At 36.6% G+C, this 19,365-nt stretch overlaps 1 protein-coding gene across 1 annotated transcript; it reads right to left on the reverse strand.

Annotated features, from left to right (window-relative positions):
- Positions 1-1,690: 1,690 nt before the first annotated feature.
- Positions 1,691-18,342, reverse strand: LOC107589872 (retinoic acid receptor RXR-gamma-A). Its single transcript, XM_016278447.1, has 10 exons — positions 18,168-18,342; positions 9,618-9,823; positions 4,854-4,992; positions 4,208-4,387; positions 3,945-4,105; positions 3,504-3,633; positions 3,293-3,425; positions 2,863-2,954; positions 2,262-2,367; positions 1,691-2,114 (listed from the first exon to the last, which is right to left on the reverse strand). The coding sequence occupies exons 1-10, from the start codon at positions 18,196-18,198 to the stop codon at positions 1,967-1,969; spliced, it is 1,326 nt and encodes a 441-aa protein (XP_016133933.1). The 5' UTR covers positions 18,199-18,342; the 3' UTR covers positions 1,691-1,966.
- Positions 18,343-19,365: the final 1,023 nt, after the last annotated feature.

Here is a 19,365-nt window from a genome sequence, read left to right on the forward strand (position 1 = left end):
GACTTTGAGGACAATTTGGGCCACTTCATTCAGTGTCTGTGTCTGATTATATCGCTGTTGTTCTAGTGCTGTTCCAGCTCAGACGTGTTGTTGACAGGTACTTTGAGGTTTGCATCAGGCTATTGATTGCTCAGGCACTGCATTGTAGCCTGAAGATGTTGAATTTGTAGACCTTTTAAAACTAACCATGTAACCTGCACATAAAAATTCAGTTGATTTTAAATGTGTTTAAAAGAAGTCTCTTATAGCACCAAAGCTGCATTTGCTTAATTGAAAATATAAAAACAAACAAACATTAATATTGTGTATATTAGTGTTGGGTTCGAGTCCACGTAAGTTGAGTGCGAGCCTTTAACCAAGTTGGACTCAAGTCCGAGTCCCAAGTCTGCTAAAAGTTGCACTCGAGTCCGAGAACCCCAACTCTAGTGTATATTTTTACATTTTAAAATAACTATGTTCTACAGTAATATATTTCAAATTGTAATTTATTCCTGTGATGTCAAAGCTGAATTTTCAGTCATTACTCAGGTCTTCAGTGTCACATGATCCTTCAGAAATCATTTTAATATGCTGATTTTCTTATTATTATCAATGTTGAAAACAGCTGTGCTGATCAATATTGTTGTGGAAACCCTGATACATTTTCTTTTAGTGTCCTTGATGAACAGAGAGTTCACTTTTGATCAATTTAAATGCATCCTTGCTATAAAAAATCCTTAATGAAAAAAAAAAAAACCTAAACATTTGGAGGGGTAAATACTGTATTCTCTCAGAAAAAGAGGTGCAAAAGTTGTCACTGGGGCTGTACCTTTTCAAAAGGTACACTTTTGTACCTCAAGGATTAGTACCCAAATATTAGCAATTTTTGAAAAGGTGTACTTGCCCGTTACAGCTCTTGTACCATTTTTTTCTGAGAGCGTATGTATATATATATATTAAAAAAAGCCATAAATATAATTAATTTTTGAGTTAATTTATAGTTATATAAACTTATTTTTATTTCTCTATAAGTATAATGCACTTGTATAATGAAAATACAGATAAAGAGCTTGACTTGACTATGCAGTGACTATCTAATAATCTAGTGTACTGTAGATGTAGGGGCAACAGAGATGTGGAACACATGCTTGAACAAAACAGATAATTATAAGGTTTCTCATCAGCTGCATAAATTTGCCATATTTTGCAGCGCATAGTGATAAACAGATGTTTAGGAAATCTATCTATCTATCCATCCATCCATCCATCCATATCTATCTATCCATCCATCCATCCATCCATCCATCCATCCATCCATCCATATCTATCCATCCATCCATCCATATCTATCCATACATCCATCCATCCATATCTATCCATCCATCCATCCATCCATCCATCCATCCATCCATCTATCTATCTATCTATCTATCTATCCACCCATCCATATCTATCTATCTATCTATCCATCCATATCTATCCATCCATCCATCCATCCATATCTATCCATCCATCCATCCATCCAAAATTTATTAAAACAAGAGAACTGTTTGTCTGAGACAAACCTGAGTTTTATTTTACAGCTCTTAGTTGCATATCTTTTTGATGTCTCACACTGCATCTCTTCCGCTGAAGATTATTTCAAAATAAGGCAACAATAAAACAACATTTTAAATTTTTTATTTTTTTTATTTTCACAGAATTCTAAACTCATTGCTGGTGACTGTTCATACAGTTTTGTTTTGAATTAAATATTTTCACATTTAGTTTCTGCAACTATCACAGATGGCAAAATCTATGTACAAAATAAAGGTTTACAGTACTCTTACAATTCACTTCAACAGTGTCTCTTTCTTCGAAAATACCAATACAAATCTTTTGTGTTTATTTGTTTTTCACATTGTGCTTGGTACAAAATAAGAACTTCTTGTTGTTATAGTGGGGTTAAGTGTGCGCTGGGGAATATTTACATGCAGTAAGACGTGTGTCATGTGATTTGATGCGGCGCTTCCAGCATCTCCATGAGGAAAGTGTCTATAGGTGTGTCTCCGATGAGTTTGAAGAAGAACAGGTGCTCCAGGCACTTCAGTCCTATGGAGCGCAGAGCGGGCAGACGGAGGAGCAGCTTGGCAAACCTGAGTGAAAAGAGAAAAAACGACACCTGCATGACCTACATACTGTTTCAGTTCACACTAGTAACGAGCCAAAGTCTGTCATAAAATAAAGAAGAACAGGAGTGCTGTTACATCAATAAAGTATCACGGTGGCAGTGCGGGAACTACCTGCCGGGCTGATCGGGGTAGTTGTGTTTGGTGTAACCCTCCAGTGAAGCGTACACTTTTTCCCGTAATGCCTCGACCTCTGACGGGTTTGACAATCCTTTAGCATCTATAAAAGAAAACCTTTTGAGGGTACTGCCACATTGACAAGCTGCTGTAAAGCACTGAATCATGACAAAATATTGTATATTATAATAATAATAAATGACAATAATATATACAATATAATATAATGCAGTATATTTAATCAATATAATAAATGCAACAATATATAATGTTAAATATTAACATCATTATATTTGATATAAAACAATGATTAATATATTCTGATTAAGAAAATGATCTTTTACAAAGATAAAATATTTCTTATTAAATGCTTCTTACATACTACTTCTTATAAAATTCTAATGCCCCCATGAATTCCATTAGAACAGTTTATATTTACATATCTATTTTTATCATTTTTATATAATTAATTGCAATTCCAAAATGTAACACTTTAAATCAACAGTCTAAATCTATTAACTATAATAATTCATGAGAAGTCAAAGGAGTGTTTAGATCAGATTTATAAGTTCTGAGAGTGCTCGGGACAGGTCTTGACCTGGGTTAAAGAGGACGATAGCTCTTAGACAGCCCAGCTCCGTCTTGTCCATCTGCATGTCCTTCATCTTAGACACCAGCTCTGTTAATACCCTGCAAACATTATAATGGATTTAGATTGGATTTACAAGGATTCAATAATATAATATATCAAAAATTCTAATTGAAATGATCCTAAAATTATACAAGTAAATTGGACAATGTCATATTAAAATGCAGAGGGATCAATGCATCGAAAATCAGTACATATATGCATTTGTTGTTATGAAACGTTTTACTTGAAAGATGGTTTGGTATTTTTGTTATAAGTGTAAGTTATACCGGTAAGTTGTTTTGCAAGTGTGGCTTAAATGTCCATATGATTTTGGGGGCAGGGTATGTGCATCTAGGGAGGGTTTGAGGAGGTGATGGGCTCTGTGTTGTGACCTTACCTGTCAAATATAGAGCCGACCCCTGCGCTGTGAGCACTGCTGCGGTGGACATGCAGGCCAGTGGCCAAAAGGATCCCATCTTTAACCGTCACAGAACGGTGTGAGAATGAAGCGATGAGCAGCTCGTTCCAACCTAAAAACACACACCGACAATGAGAGAGGCTCGTGCACTCTACACACACATTTATCATCTGAATAGAGGCATACTGACCTGCTCGCAGCAGGATGACCTGGTCATCCAGAGGCAGGTCAGAGAAGTGCGGGATTCTCTTAGCCCACTCAACAAGAGTAAAGAGCTGCTTGTCTGCAGCCTGGCAGATGTTGGTCACTGGGTCATTTGTCTGAGAATCAAAAATATGTACGCTCCTCCACCTTCCGTTTGAGGATGCCCATGCTTGGCCAATCCAACACCTTTACCCTCAGCTTCTTTAGAAAGGTCACATGAAAAGATATAAAATATTTACAAAAATGTGAGGGGTGTTCTGTGAGATACTGTATATGAACATAGAATACCATTATTTTAAATGATATATATTGTATATATATATATATATATATATATATATATATATATATATATATTATTATTTTTTTTTTTACAGTATTACTGGACATCACATTGCTTTTTACAGAACTTGAAGAGGTGTCTCACCGAGTTGCCTGTGCTGGACTCCAGGTAAGCTTCAGTCTTGGGTTCCACTGCAAGCTCAGCGTCCAGGATCTTCTCCACTGGCATTTCCTCATTAAAGCTGCTGGTAGACTCCACCTCATTATCACTCTTTTCCCGACCGCGCTGCCTCTCTTCCTGCACCGCTGTACAACCGGAACATTTCTATTACTTCAAACAATAATCCACAAACAAAAAAATACCTACACAATTAATTTATGATGGTCTGTTTCATTTGAGTCACTCACCTTCTCTCTTCATGCCCATGGCCAGACACTTCTGATAGCGGCAGTACTGGCAGCGGTTACGCTGGCGCTTGTCAATCTGGCAGTCTTTACTGTCTCGACACGTGTACGAAAGGTCTTTCCGGATGGTTCTCTTGAAGAAGCCCTTGCATCCTTCACAGCTGTAAACACCATAATGTTTCCCTGTAGGTAGAGAAAGATGGCATATTATCATATCATTTGATAATAAAATATCTGTCTTTAAAGCGACAGCTCACCCAAAAATTCTGTCATCATTTACTCACCCATGTTGTTCCAAACCTGTATGACTTTCTTTCTTCTGGAAAATGAAAGAAGATATTCTGAAGAGTGTTTGTAACCAAACAGTTTCGGTTTCCACTGAATCCCATAGTATGGACAAATAATACAATGGAAGTCAATAGGAGTGGAATCTTTTGGGTTAAAAGTATTTTCTTTCAAGTTCCACAGAAGAAAGAAATTCATACAAGTTTGGAATAATATGGGTGGGGGGAGTAAATGATGGCAGCTTTTTTATTTTTGGGTGAAATATCCCACTCAGGCTCCAGGAAGTCAGTCAAGCTCCAGTCAAGGAGAGAATTAGCATGACTAAACATGTACTAGTGTGCGGGTGCTGTATGAGGGCACTTACCTGAGGATCGGTCTCCACAGATGGCACAGATGTGTTTGGAGAGGGACCCCGGGCTGCTGCAGGAGTAACTGCCCAGTCCTGCCAGTCCTGGAGGAGGTTTAATGTCTTCTGAGCTGCTAACACTGTTCATAGAGTTCATCTGCAAGGAAGGAGAGAGAAACGATCAACAGAGTAAGCTTGTGTGTGTGGTTTCCCACCACCTAAACAATCAAATTGTTACAAAATGAGGACTTCCTTTTTGGATCATGTGACTTGATTCCTTTGAATGTTCATTTACACCATTCACTTTATGTGTGCCTTATTAGACATGTATAGTATACAGTTTTCCAGATGGTTGAAATGTGAAATACGAAACTATGGAATATAGAATTTAGAGTGTTACAATAAATAAAAGTAATGAATTACAATGAATGTATTGGCTAAGTGTACATTGAGTTTGTCTTCACCAGTAGAGAGCAGCAAACGGTCATACTTGACATGGCAAGTTTTATGACAGCCCTCTACGAACACCTTGGCAATTGAATCGCCATTGGCTAGTACATTTTTTAGTCGCCAGACTTATATTATATATATATATATATATATATATGTATATGTTTGTTTGTTTGTAAAATGGCACAGTTGAAAGTACACTCTTAACATCAGTCAGTCAAGCATCATAATATGATAATCAATATTATTTAATGATAGAACTTTAGTAATTAGAATTAAAACTTGATAACCATGTATGAATGCATATTAGTCATTTTAACTGAACTTCGGACTGGTGCTGGTGCTTTTTTGGGCATTCAGTGTTTCTCTAAAAAAAAATAAAAAATTGGGGAAAAACTAACAAAAATACTGATTAGATAATAATGATACGAATTCTACTAATAAGAACAATATAAAACACACCAAGGATTAATGAGCTACTGGATTCATGAAAATTAATCAGGTTGTGTGCGTTCGCTCGAACTGATTTGCTGAAATCAAAACAGGGACGATAATAGGTGAGCGCCCGTGTGTATGTGAAACAAAGCAACGGCGAGTTTACGGTACGTTAAATACAGGTGCGTTGCAGATGAACTGAAAAACTAAAAGTTTTTAAAAGTGACATGTGGCCAAGTATGGTGACCCATACTTGGAATTAGTGCTCTGCATTTAACCCATCCAAAGTGCACACACACAGCAGTGAACACACTTGGGTGTTCATAGTGTGTGTGTGTGTTCACTTTGGATGGGTTAAATGCACTCAAGGGCACCTCAGTATTGAAGGTGGAATAGAATGCTGTACATTCACTCCCCCCACCTATAATCCCTGTCGGTACGAGACTCAAACCCACAACCTTTGGGTTACACATCCGACTCTCTAACCATTAGGCCACGACTTCCCCACAGATAGCTTCCCCACAGATAGCTTCCCCACAGATAGCTAAACTTATACTTAGCCTCCAACTCACACTGGCGAGTAAAATCTGAGAATTTATTAGCAATTGGCTAATATTAGACATAATTTAGTCGCCCAGAGTGAAGATTTAGTCGCATATGCGAGTGATTTACTCGCAATGTAGAGGGATGTATGAGCGGAACAAGATCATGTTCAAGTATAGGTCAGATGCTGTTACAGAATTAGACACACATGCCCAGAGAAAGATAGTAAGGTCAGGGAATGGAAACTGAAAACAAACCAACTAAACCATAATGGGTCAATAGACTTTTAAAAAGCTGAGCTTTTTTTTAAAATGCAATGTCAGGATGTGCATTTTGAATGAAGCTGGCAGCTCTGCGATTGTTAGTGCATATTTTTAACAATTTTGTCTTTTCCCAAACTTTGCAAAGAAGAAGTATTTAGCTTTCAACCCAACAGTGCACTAATCCCAGCCTTCAAGCATTATACACAACAACCAGCTCCTGCTGCATAAATGCTGTATAATTAATGTATTCAACAAGCTTGTGACTTTATTTCAATAGATTGGATAGTTGAAAGTGGGAGTCACAAACCAGAATAGAATCAGACCGGAATGTGAACTTACTAACCTTGTGAAAAAGAAGTGCGCTTAATTGTGTACTTGAAATGTACTTCAAATCTTAAAAGTATATAATATTGCAGTTAATATGAAATTAATGAAAATACAAGGCCACTTGTTTTCAAAGAGAGTACACTTTCATGACTATAGACGTGTCCCAAATTATGTACTATACACTATGCACTTACACTATGCACTATGTACTCAATCATCAAGTGTATGAGTTTTAAATGGTTATTTTGTCATCCAGCTGCGACAGAGTTTCCAATATTTCACATTTCATGTTTTCGATTAAATATGTGCATAATGTTAAGCAGTACTTGCATCACTTAACCCTCATTTGTGTACTAGTCATTTTGACAAGGAGAGGATTTTCTATTTCTGAAAATGCTATAATGTCATTGCATAGGACTAAAACTTACTGACTGCTCACACAAGGTAAAACAACTTCCCAAAAAATGTTGATCATTTTTGTGATTGTTTCCCACCTTGTTACACTTATGGTGTTACTGCTTTCCTTCAATTAGAAACGATTTAGATTTTTTTTGGAACTTATTGATTGTAGGCCTCACTGATCTGAGCTTATGCACCTCAGGTTTTGAGTGAACATTGCAAAAATTATCCACAAATAATAATTTTTTCCCTCAAAAATATAAGCGCATAAGCTCAAATCAATGAGGCCTACGACCAATCAGTTCCAAAATGAAACACAAAACCTGGGCTAACTGAAAGAAAACAAGTCAGGTCATTTTTGACCAGGAACACCAAATTAGGTAAAAAATTAACAATTAAAAATAAAATGTTCTTCAGAGATTCTTTGGGGTGGTTGAGGTGCTATATAGCACCACTACCATATAAAAATAACCTGTTTAGCCCAATATGGTTCTTCAGCAGTTCTTCAGTGGTTCTTAGCACCACTGCCATACAAAGAACACGTTAAGCCCCTGTATAGTTCTTTAAAAGTTCTATAACTCTCTCTTAGTCTCATAGTTTAGTTGGGGAAAGAATTTATATATATATATATATTAGTTTATCATAAATGTAACCAAATACTAAATTACATACAACATACTTAAGTCATCTTTTATTTGGAATATGTATGGATAATAAGACCAGGAACATCCATTAAAAAAGTAAATAGTGTCAGTTTTGATTTCAGGTTGACTTAAGCAATCAGAAATGTTACATTTGTTTCTTTCAAACAGTAAAAGCAAGACATCATGCTTTTACACTCACACAAACATGTTCATTTAGTGAGAGCGCTATCCTGAAACGGTGAGTCGTTCAGTGAGGCAGAAAGATGCTCGGAAGGTGATACACAGCAGCCACCATCACGTTCACTCCCTTTAATCTGCTGCCTATAGCCCATATATTATTCAGAGCACTTGGCCTTCACTCACGAGAAGCGTTCCTCTATAGAGGCGTCCCTACTTTCAGGCGAGACATTCACACATGACGCTATTTACAGCTAATAGTATGGCAGGTTTCCACAGCTTTCTTGAAGTGTCGCATATTGCGCCCGCTGTAGCGCAGCTTCAACGCAATGATATCTTTCTCCATGTGAGCCAAGGTTATATTAGGGTTGTCCGTCACGCTACATTAGCTCTTTTTAGGCTAGACTAAACTGAATGGGCTGTTCTCCCTCAGGCTGAAGGGAGGCCCTGCAGAGGAAAGGAGAAATGCATTAAAAGAGCATTCTGCATTTGCCTCGCTGGTTCGCTCTTGCAGCAAAAGTTCCTCTGATGCATGGAAGCATGGATGTCCCACTTTCTCTTCCGTGAAATAGCACAAATGATCCAAAGCAAAGCAAAGAAAAAGGCTGTGCTCATTAAACTCAGAGATGGTAGCACTCTTTTAGAAAGGATGTGAGAATGGAGAATTTGAAATAGTTTGCTAGTATGAATAATTTAATGTTGTGTTTGTCATTTGTGATGTTAAAATCTAGCAGACCTTATGTTGAGTCTTGTGATATAAATACTACAGTGTCTAATAGACCAGTGATTCTCAGTCTTTTTAACTCCAAGGCGCCTGATTTTATAATATTCAAAGGCCTACTATATAGTCCAAGTTTAATTTTAATCTATGAGCAGAGCCGATCCTAAACTTCTGGGGACCCTAGGGCGACAGCGCACCACATTAAAAGAAATGACATAAACGGCTTTCATAACCGCTGGCCAAATTCAAAAATTAAACTAAAATTAAATCATCTTTGAGAGCAAGGGGGCCCCCTGGTGCTTCGGGGGCCCTACGCAGCTTGCGTACTTTGCGTATATGGAGGATCGGCTCTGTCTATGAGCACTCCTAGTTTCTGTAAAAATATTTTAAAGTAACTACAATAAATGAAAGTATACAGAAATTAAATTTCAGGATTGTTCTTCAGTGTTCCCAATGTTTTTAACCAATTAATTGAAATGACTTCGCCACCAAAAATAAATGACCAAATCAGCATATTAGAATGATTTCTGAAGGATCATGTGACACTGAAGACTGCAGTAATGATGCTGTAAATTCAGCTTTGCATCACAGGAATAAATTACATTTTAAAATATATATAAAAAGAAAACAGTTCGTCTAAATTGTAATAACTTTTCATAATATTAGTATTTTCTACTGTATTTTTATCAAATAAATGCAGCCTTGGCGAGCATAAAAGACATCTTTTAAAAACATTTGAAATTATTCGTAATTAATCCAAATGTTTGCCCCTAGTTGAACCACTTTCATAGACACTCTTTCTCTGTCCTTCTTAGTGCTGTACCTGTGGACTGTTGAGCGCTCCATAGCCCATGTTGGAGGTAGTGGGCATGGAGGCTGAAGGTGAGCCCAGGGAGGAAGAAGTGATGACTGAGTATGGCGACCCTAGACCGTTGATGATGGAGGGGTGATGGTGGGACGCCATGGAGCCGAGAGGAGGCTGTGACGGAGGAGAGCTCAGGTGACCATGTGTTACCTGCAAAGAAGAACCTGAGAACAGAAGGAGGTGATTAGTCTGTATCCACCATCAACAGTAAATGCAACTGGAAATTAATATGAACAATTTATACATCTAAATATTTAATTTAAATTATTTTTGTAATATTAATATTAAAATATATATTAAAATACATTTATTAATAATCATTAAAATTTAAAATATATGAATACATGGTTGATTCCTTAATGTTTTACAAATATCTTCTCTCTACTCATCTACTATATAAATACAGAAAATGTACTGTGACAGTTTGACATTTTCATGCTAGAAATGCCGTGAGACATCTGGGGGCCGTGTCAATGATGGGAGTAATGGTTGGTGACATTTGCACAGTAGTAGGGGTTAAAAAAGTGACTAGCAGTGACTGCGAGGACTCATGGATCATCACACATCAAATTTCAGACGCACATCAAATTTCGGGTCTCTCATTCATTGGTCTAAAATGTACACATGCTCATTATTTATACATTATATAAATGGATATGCATGAATTGTCTGTAAGTTAGCTAATGATAGGCCACTATACGCCACGCCAGGCAAATAATCGGACAGAATAATGGACTATTGTAGCCTGGTCGGGTCGTCACCGCTGCGGAGTAACACATACCTGCGTGAATCACCATAGACATAAACTTAGAGAAGTAGCTTTGGTTATAATGTTCCTCTGTGGGATGTGTGCAGTTCTGTTTATTAAAGGGGTCATATGATGCGATTTAAATTTTTAATTTCTCTTTGGAGTGTTACAAGCTCTTGGTGCATAAAGAAGATCTGTAAAGTTCCAAAGACTAAAGTCTCAAATCCAAAGAGATATTCTTTATAAAAGTTAAGAGTCAGCCACGTTATATATTTAAAGCGAGTTTTTTGGGCAGTGTAGAGTAGGGCTTGTTGTTTGTCATTTCTCCGATCACAAATGGTTTTATGTTTACACGGCGCGATACAACACAACGCGTAAAAAGAGAGTATAAGTCATTATAATCCATAATTGTGTCCCCACTGGATGCAACGAATGCCTCGTTTATAATGGGTTTTCATGTTTTTGAATCATAGCTCCGGCCTGACAGGGCATCATCACAGTATGATAGGGGCGTAACATTTCCGTCTCACGCTTGAAGTATTCGGCCAATCACAACGCACTGGATAGCTGGCCAATCACAGCACACCTCGCTTTTTCAGACCGATGAGTTTTGTAAAAATCGACGCGTTTCAGAAAGGCGGGGCATAGAGGAGAAACAATAATGTACAGTATGTGGAAAATGATCTGTTTTTTTAACCTTATACACCAAATACACAAAATACTGTTCTTTTTAGCAACATCATATGACCCCTTTAAGCGGTAGAGCGCCAAAAGTTACATAGTGCTGCTTTAAAGGTGCAGTGTGTAAATTTTAGTGGCATCTAGCGGTGAGGTTGCGAAATGCAACCAACGGCTCAGTCCCCCGCTCACCCCTCCCTTTAGAGAAGCTACGGTGGCCGATACAGGACTAAAAGAAGTCGTCGGTAAAGACAGCAGAGAGCAATTAGATTTCTTTACAAAGGTAAATTAAGGAATTATATTTATTTAATTATTTAATAAATCGATGTTATTGCAAATATTAATGTACGTGTTCATCATTGTGTCAGTGTTTTATTCACAAGAACAACAAAGTGACGAAACGCGCTGTGTAGAGCAGTTTGTCCGTTTAGGGCTACTGTAGAAACATGGTGGCGACCCGCGGTGTATGTAGATAAAAATTGCTCAATCTAAGGTATTTTTTTTTTTTTACATTATTACTTTCTATAAAGCTTAACAGATCATTAATGTACATTTAGAAATAAATGTTGACAATATGATAGATGCAGTTCAAATGTTTAGTAAAGACTTTCACTTTGTTACAGAAGATTTCTATTTCAAATAAATGCTGTTCTTTTGAACTCTGAAAATTCAGCTTTGCGTCACAGGAAACAATTACAGTACATTTCAAAGCATTAAATAGAAAACAGTCATTTTAAATTGTAATAATATTTAAAGATAGATAGTTTAAGTTGCTTTTTTTTACTGTATATTTGATCAAATAAATGCAGCCTTGGTTTCTTAAAAAAAGGCAGCTTAAGTGGGATGTGGTACTTCTGAATAGAAGTAATAATTTTGTTGATTATTCAGCAAATCTCTATGACAGAATGATAAGCAATAATTTGTTTTCTAGTGGAGATTATGGAAGATCAATAGTCACTCAATCATCCAAATATTCAATAAGCTTGTGTAGCACAGAACACCATATGTGACTGCCATTGCTTTTCTGAATGCTTCAATAGGATTGTGGAGCGTACATTAGTCTAAGAAGTGTATTGTTAGCACAATTAAACATAGTGTGGCTTTATAATATAGTACATATAGTAGCCCTGTAGGTCACAATAATTTTAAGGAGCCATAAGAAACTGAATTATTCTCAAAGAAGACTCTTTGGGAGTGCTTATCTTGAAAATGTAAAATATAACTGAAATCAGGGTAGTGAGAATTAGGCTGAAAACTAGTCTTGAAATTCAGGTTAGTTTCCCAAACTCATTTGAAATTGCATGGAAACAAACCCTGAGATGATTGTATAGTGTTTAAACCCAAACACCTAGACTTCTAGCTCGAAAAAAAGGAAACCTTGACTTTAGGACAGAGAACATTGTGCCTTAGCATTTAGTAGGACCTTGTATAAGAACATGAAGAAAATAGTGGTTATTTGATTGTACTCCCTGCCTTGGACATACAGCATTTCAGGACTGCAACTTTACAAAGAGAGGAGAATTCCATCAAGCAAATTTGGACTACTTTTTACAACCCGATCTCAGAAAACGTAACTATTTTATAAGGTAGCGATTTTGTATGAATTTGCATGATGTTATTTGTACGGAAAATGTCCTCCCCTAAATCTGTCAGTGAGATATAAACAGATCATATAAAAATCTACCAATTAGATCGCAAATCGAGTTACAAATTGCCATCATTGTTCTGTTTCGGCACCACCATGACCTGCTATGCAATTTTGACAAACTGCAGTCAATTAATTTGTCTGTTTATCTTTTCAGGAAGATAGATATACTATGCTGGATCCTAAAGTATCTGTTTTCCTGCTAAATAAGGGGGTGAGGCTGGATTGAACAATCCGCCCGGGGATGTGTGGTGGATTGATGCTGGATTACCTAGTCAGATTAAAGAGATTATCATCCCGTGGCTCACAGGGGAACTGCTTTATTGATGCAAGCCCAAAATCTGATAATAAGGTTTAGTTCTAAATGTCAGAGAAGGAATGTGTGCTGATTTGGCTTTGTGGTTTAAAAAAATCATCTTGAACGACAAGATCTTTATTAATCAGATTTTTCAGTGTAAAATAATAATAGATAATACAGAGAACAATATAAATGAGTAAAGAAGCTGAATACATTTTTATCTAGGAATAACCTTGGACCAGAAGTGACACAACCAAGAGCATGGGGTGGGTGAGCGATCTGGAACATGGTTTGTCTCTGAGACTGTCCTTGGGAGAAACTGCCATAACTGGGGCAGAAAAATTGTCAATTAGATTAGCAAGCTGAATAACAACCAGGCCTGTGATGAAGGTGTTCACCATTGCTATTTCGGACTGAATGTTATCTAATGCATCAGGCATTCTGTGCTCTAGTGTTTTTGTGTAGGTCTAGAATAGCTACAGACTACGTTTAATGCAAACCAATGTGTGCTGATTTGGCTTTGTGGTTTAAAAAAATCATCTTGAACGACAAGATCTTTATTAATCAGATTTTTCAGTGTAAAATAATAATAGATAATACAGAGAACAATATAAATGAGTAAAGAAGCTGAATACATTTTTATCTAGGAATAACCTTGGACCAGAAGTGACACAACCAAGAGCATGGGGTGGGTGAGCGATCTGGAACATGGTTTGTCTCTGAGACTGTCCTTGGGAGAAACTGCCATAACTGGGGCAGAAAAATTTGTCAATTAGATTAGCAAGCTGAATAACAACCAGGCCTGTGATGAAGGTGTTCACCATTGCTATTTCGGACTGAATGTTATCTAATGCATCAGGCATTCTGTGCTCTAGTGTTTTTGTGTAGGTCTAGAATAGCTACAGACTACGTTTAATGCAAACTAATGTATGCTGATCCCGATCCCAATAGATTTGATCAATGGTGAAATGATGCTGAGAGAACAATGCTCGCCCTATGCTATGTTAGGTAAAATTCAATAAACTGTTGAATCATCCCATACTTTTTCAACATCAAACACACACAGATGAAAGGTCAATCTAAGCAATGATTTGTTAGGTTTCTTCTCGGGACATGAGAAGGGCAACACTCGCATTCAGCTGCAACAGTGAAGATGGAATAGGATACAGCAGCTTTATCTAATGAGACCACCTCAAACACAAGGAAGAAAAAAAGTCTTTAAACACCCAAGACGCAACACTGGCCTTGTACATGTCCATCATGCACCGACTACTGTAACATGAGCTGAACACATGGCTACAACAATGCTGAAGAGCCTGCCAAGGCCTCTCTCTTTCAGGATAGTATGTATGCTGATCCCGATCCCAATAGATTTGATCAATGGTGAAATGATGCTGAGAGAACAATGCTCGCCCTATGCTATGTTAGGTAAAATTCAATAAACTGTTGAATCATCCCATACTTTTTCAACATCAAACACACACAGATGAAAGGTCAATCTAAGCAATGATTTGTTAGGTTTCTTCTCGGGACATGAGAAGGGCAACACTCGCATTCAGCTGCAACAGTGAAGATGGAATAGGATACAGCAGCTTTATCTAATGAGACCACCTCAAACACAAGGAAGAAAAAAAGTCTTTAAACACCCAAGACGCAACACTGGCCTTGTACATGTCCATCATGCACTCTATTCACCGACTACTGTAACATGAGCTGAACACATGGCTACAACAATGCTGAAGAGCCTGCCAAGGCCTCTCTCTTTCAGGATACACAAAATCAGGGATCATCAGATGTAGTATGCTTTGTCCATTCCAAATTTTGGAGACAATTAATAGAAATTCTTTGCAGCTGTATCCCTCTTGGCTTGCACACACTTCATTAATGATGGTCTTTTGTGTCCTTTATATAGCCTATATGTGTACAACAATGAATAGCTATTGCCAATTTTTTACCGTTTTAATATATTTTTTTGTCAAAAACAGTATTTTTAAATTTTAGTTTTCTGTGTATTTCTTTCAACAGATTTTTTTGGTCTGCTCCCACTGTTTCTACATTCTTGTTATATATATACACACACACACACACACACACACACACACACACTAACACGAACACACACACACACAGACACAACACACATATATATATATATATATATATATATATATATATATATAATGAAATCACAACATAAAATATAAAATAAATGTTAATTAATTAATAATTATTAATAATAAACTAATGAATTCATAATAAAAAAATTAACATTTTCATGACAACAATGCAATTTACAAATTGTACAAAAATTACTTTAAAACCATGTATAACCCTCAAGCATGCTTAGGGACAAATGTGGGCAAAATCTTTTTAAAATTTTTTTATAGTTTTCTTTAATCTGAGCGGTACAAGACTTGGCTACTTTTCCTACATTTGCCACCTGAACACACACACAAAAAAATGGACTCAATTCAACAAAGACAATGCAGATCATACATACACATAAATGAAGGGCCTATACAACATTCTCAATGTGGCAAACATTCACACTCACACTCGCACACACACCCACACACACACACAAAGCATTGCATTAGCATTTTTTTTTATTTTGTCGAATAAAAACAGTCACTCACACATACAAAAACAAAGAATTGAATGAGCCTATGACTGAGCATTTTTTTTAAATGTGCCAATCAGCCACTATACACACACACACACACACACACACACACACACACACACACACACACTTCAAAGTCAGATCAAAGTCCTACTGCAATATTTGTTGATGATTCCAAACAAAACATGTCTGAAACATGCTACTTGCTAGGTTTATTGTTTATTATTACCTGTTTGGTACCATTTTACTTTTTTGAGTTATTGAAATGTGATGTTTTGTTAGAAAGAAATTATTAGTCTCCTACTTTGTCTTTTTCTTATAGCATAGACACACACACACACACACACACACACACACACACTTCAAAGTCAGATCAAAGTCCTACTGCAATATTTGTTGATGATTCCAAACAAAACATGTCTGAAACATGCTACTTGCTAGGTTTATTGTTTATTATTACCTGTTTGGTACCATTTTACTTTTTTGAGTTATTGAAATGTGATGTTTTGTTAGAAAGAAATTATTAGTCTCCTACTTTGTCTTTTTCTTATAGCATAGTCAGATTTGTCTGTAAGCATATTTTGGCATCTTTGTATAGTCTCACCCAACACAAATGTTTTTTTTTTTTTCTACAATTTTAACTTGTGATAAAATCTAAAACTTAAGAGGTTAAGTTCGTTACAACAGTGATTTATAGATTTCAGTCTATATGCAGCCATTGAGTACCACAGCCAAATAGTGGCTATTGATATTTATGATATTTTGACATTTTTATACCATCATATGTCACCAGATGTCACCAAAGTCACCAATTTTTTAGGTTTTGGCTGTCTGAACTTATGATTGATTTTGAATTAAGCCTATTTTTTTTTTACTGAAGTAAAAGAAATATTAAATATAAAAATAAGCATATTTTACATAAAAACCACAAAAATATTATATATATATATATATATATTTTTTTTTTTTATATTTATTTTTTTATCGAAGATAGTGTGATATGACATTTATTTAAAATAAATAAATAAATAAAAATTGGGATCATACCTGAGACCTTCGTGCCCAAATTTGTCCACGAAGGACCAATTAAGGGCTGCTATACGAAGGATGCTTGAGGGTTAAGCTGAAAAAGGTGCTCGTTTTTTTAGCATGACCCCGCTGAGGCCGTGGGTGCGAAAATGCTCTGTGCGTAAAACGCGCCTAACACAAATTACGCAGCTCGAGGCAGCGACTGACATTAGAGAGCGCGCAACTCATTGAGTGCCTGATAAAATCTTAAAATAGACTTTATATTCCTCAATTCGTCTCTGAATAACAACAGCATCTGGGGTGAGATTAATAAACACAACAAGGAGGGTGTTAATGAAGGCAACAAAATGACTCCAGGCTAGATGATATATGCTGTGACAAGTATAGCTCGGGCCCTTAGTTTTGTGGTAAATGTCCACACACTTTCACCCCACTAAAGGCATTAAACAATGCATTAAAGGCTGTACAGGTGATAGTTAATATTCCAGTTCAATACACACTAAAGAAGTCTTTCTAACCAAAGCTGGACGATACGTCACAAACTTGAACGCAGTGTAAACCATTCTCAGGATGATCATTCATCCCAGTGATATTAAAACATACCATACATTTTGGACTTTTTTATGATCCTATAATAGCATAACGTCTTCTTTTTAGCTGTTAAACAATTACTTGACATTATGGTATCTGCAAAATATTCAAGTTTGTGAAGTCTTCATAATGGGAAACCACGAAGTGATGAAGAGTTCCATCCCATCATGGCACAAACACAGTGTGTGCATACATTTCAACACCAAAAGAAAGAAATGAAGCATACGATAAAACTGGATGCTGGATTAAGTTGCAGAAGAAACCGGCGCATGATCTGTCAGACCCATCCAGCAGCATTTCCTCTCAAATTTGATGACTAAGCCAAATGTAGATGTTCGTAAGTCTAACTGCATGACAAGAAAATTAATAAACATTTTCCACATGTAGTTCAAAATGTTCGGATCTTCTATAGGCTCGTAAATGATTGATACTGTTTGCGGCAGCTCTGGGTGGTTTTAAACGCATTCTAAGAATCAAAACTGTTACTAAATAAATAAATAAACAAATAAATAACCCACAACACACTGCTGTCCAGATACCAACTGAGAGCCATTAATAACTACTCGACAGCAAACAGTTTAACAAGAGGCGCTCTGGAAAGCTATAAATTACATAACCGCAATTAAAGTGCCAACCCTTGACCCTGACTGAGAGGCACAATCTTTATCACCTGATTTTAACATTGGCACTGGTTCCGAGTCAATACACATGACACGACTGCGCCGATAACTCAAGCACGTACAATTTATGAGCATTTCGTCCAAAGTCCGTCTGAACAATCCGTACTTCAGATAACACACGGCATGGGGGGGGGGCACTCATACGCAGAGGCATGGAAAGAAAACAGCACGACTTCCGGGAATAAAAAGAAAAACGTCAAATTACGAAGCACTTACTAAGATGCAGATATGTGTCGTTATTATCCATGTTTGGACGAATGTGAAAGAACTGTCCAATTTGTTCGTAAAGTGTCTTGGTTTGCCGTTCTGGACGGCAGCATCTCCCCGCTGCTGTCCGCGATCTGACTGAGGATTCGCTGCGCACACTTGGGGCCCCACCGAGGGGGTGGCGAGGGCCAGACCTCTCCCAGTGACATCCTACTGAAGCTGTACAATTTGCAAAATTAATAATAATAATTTTTCGCCCCTTATGATTCACAGAAAATAAAAATTCTGAAATACTATTTTTTTTGGTAAACTGTCATACCAACTATTATACAATTTTGGTAATATGCAACATACAGTTGCTATCTAGCCAGTTGAATGCATCATGTTCATACTAGCTACTTTTTAAAAAATTTTAATTTAATTTTTTTTTATTTTAGTTATTTTTTTAAAATACCTTTGTTGTTTTTTTTGCATTCATGTGATTTAAAACGTGTTAAAAGCCTATTCAAGCTTTTTCCTAATATCCTCATTTTTATTTATTGTCATATACACTATTGAAAATGATTTTTCAAAGTTGTAAATACGTTGTAGTGTTTTACAAGAAAATACTGTATCAGTCGTTCTACTTCAAAATTTCACATTTAGTTCAATGTGTTACTTGCCTTTTCTTTGTAATTATTTGTAATATTTACAATATCTGAGTGAAAATTGTCACACCTGTTTTTTTAAGTGACCTTAACTCACTGTAACACTCATGTAGCGTCAATAAAGACATTTTATTTTGATTTCATGCTCATTTAAATGTTTTCAATGAGCTAAATATAATGGACTAAAAGCAAGCAGGTATAATGGGAAGTTTTTAATTTCTATAACAAAAAAATGTTCATACTAATAAAAAATACTAGAGTTATTATCAGTGTAAAATAACCGAAACAGCTTTCATTAAACAACACCAAGTAATTATTTTAGATTAGCATTCTCATTTGTAGTTTTATTGGGTCAGGGGATTATCATAACATTCTTTGTCTACAAACTTCTTAGTGCAAGATCTGCTGACCATGGCCTTTGAGATTTTGGAGAAGGGGGGAAAAATTCTCCAAATTCCAAGCGCTCAGTCCCCACAAGGCTACCAGAGGGTCTGAAAACCCCTCGACGCCCCCCAACACCTCTTCAGAGTGAGGGGTCATTTAAGGGTGAGCTCCCACTA

Source organism: Sinocyclocheilus grahami, unplaced genomic scaffold (assembly GCF_001515645.1).
Source record: "Sinocyclocheilus grahami isolate Dianchi unplaced genomic scaffold, SAMN03320097.WGS_v1.1 scaffold121.1, whole genome shotgun sequence".
Lineage (NCBI taxonomy): Eukaryota > Metazoa > Chordata > Actinopteri > Cypriniformes > Cyprinidae > Sinocyclocheilus > Sinocyclocheilus grahami.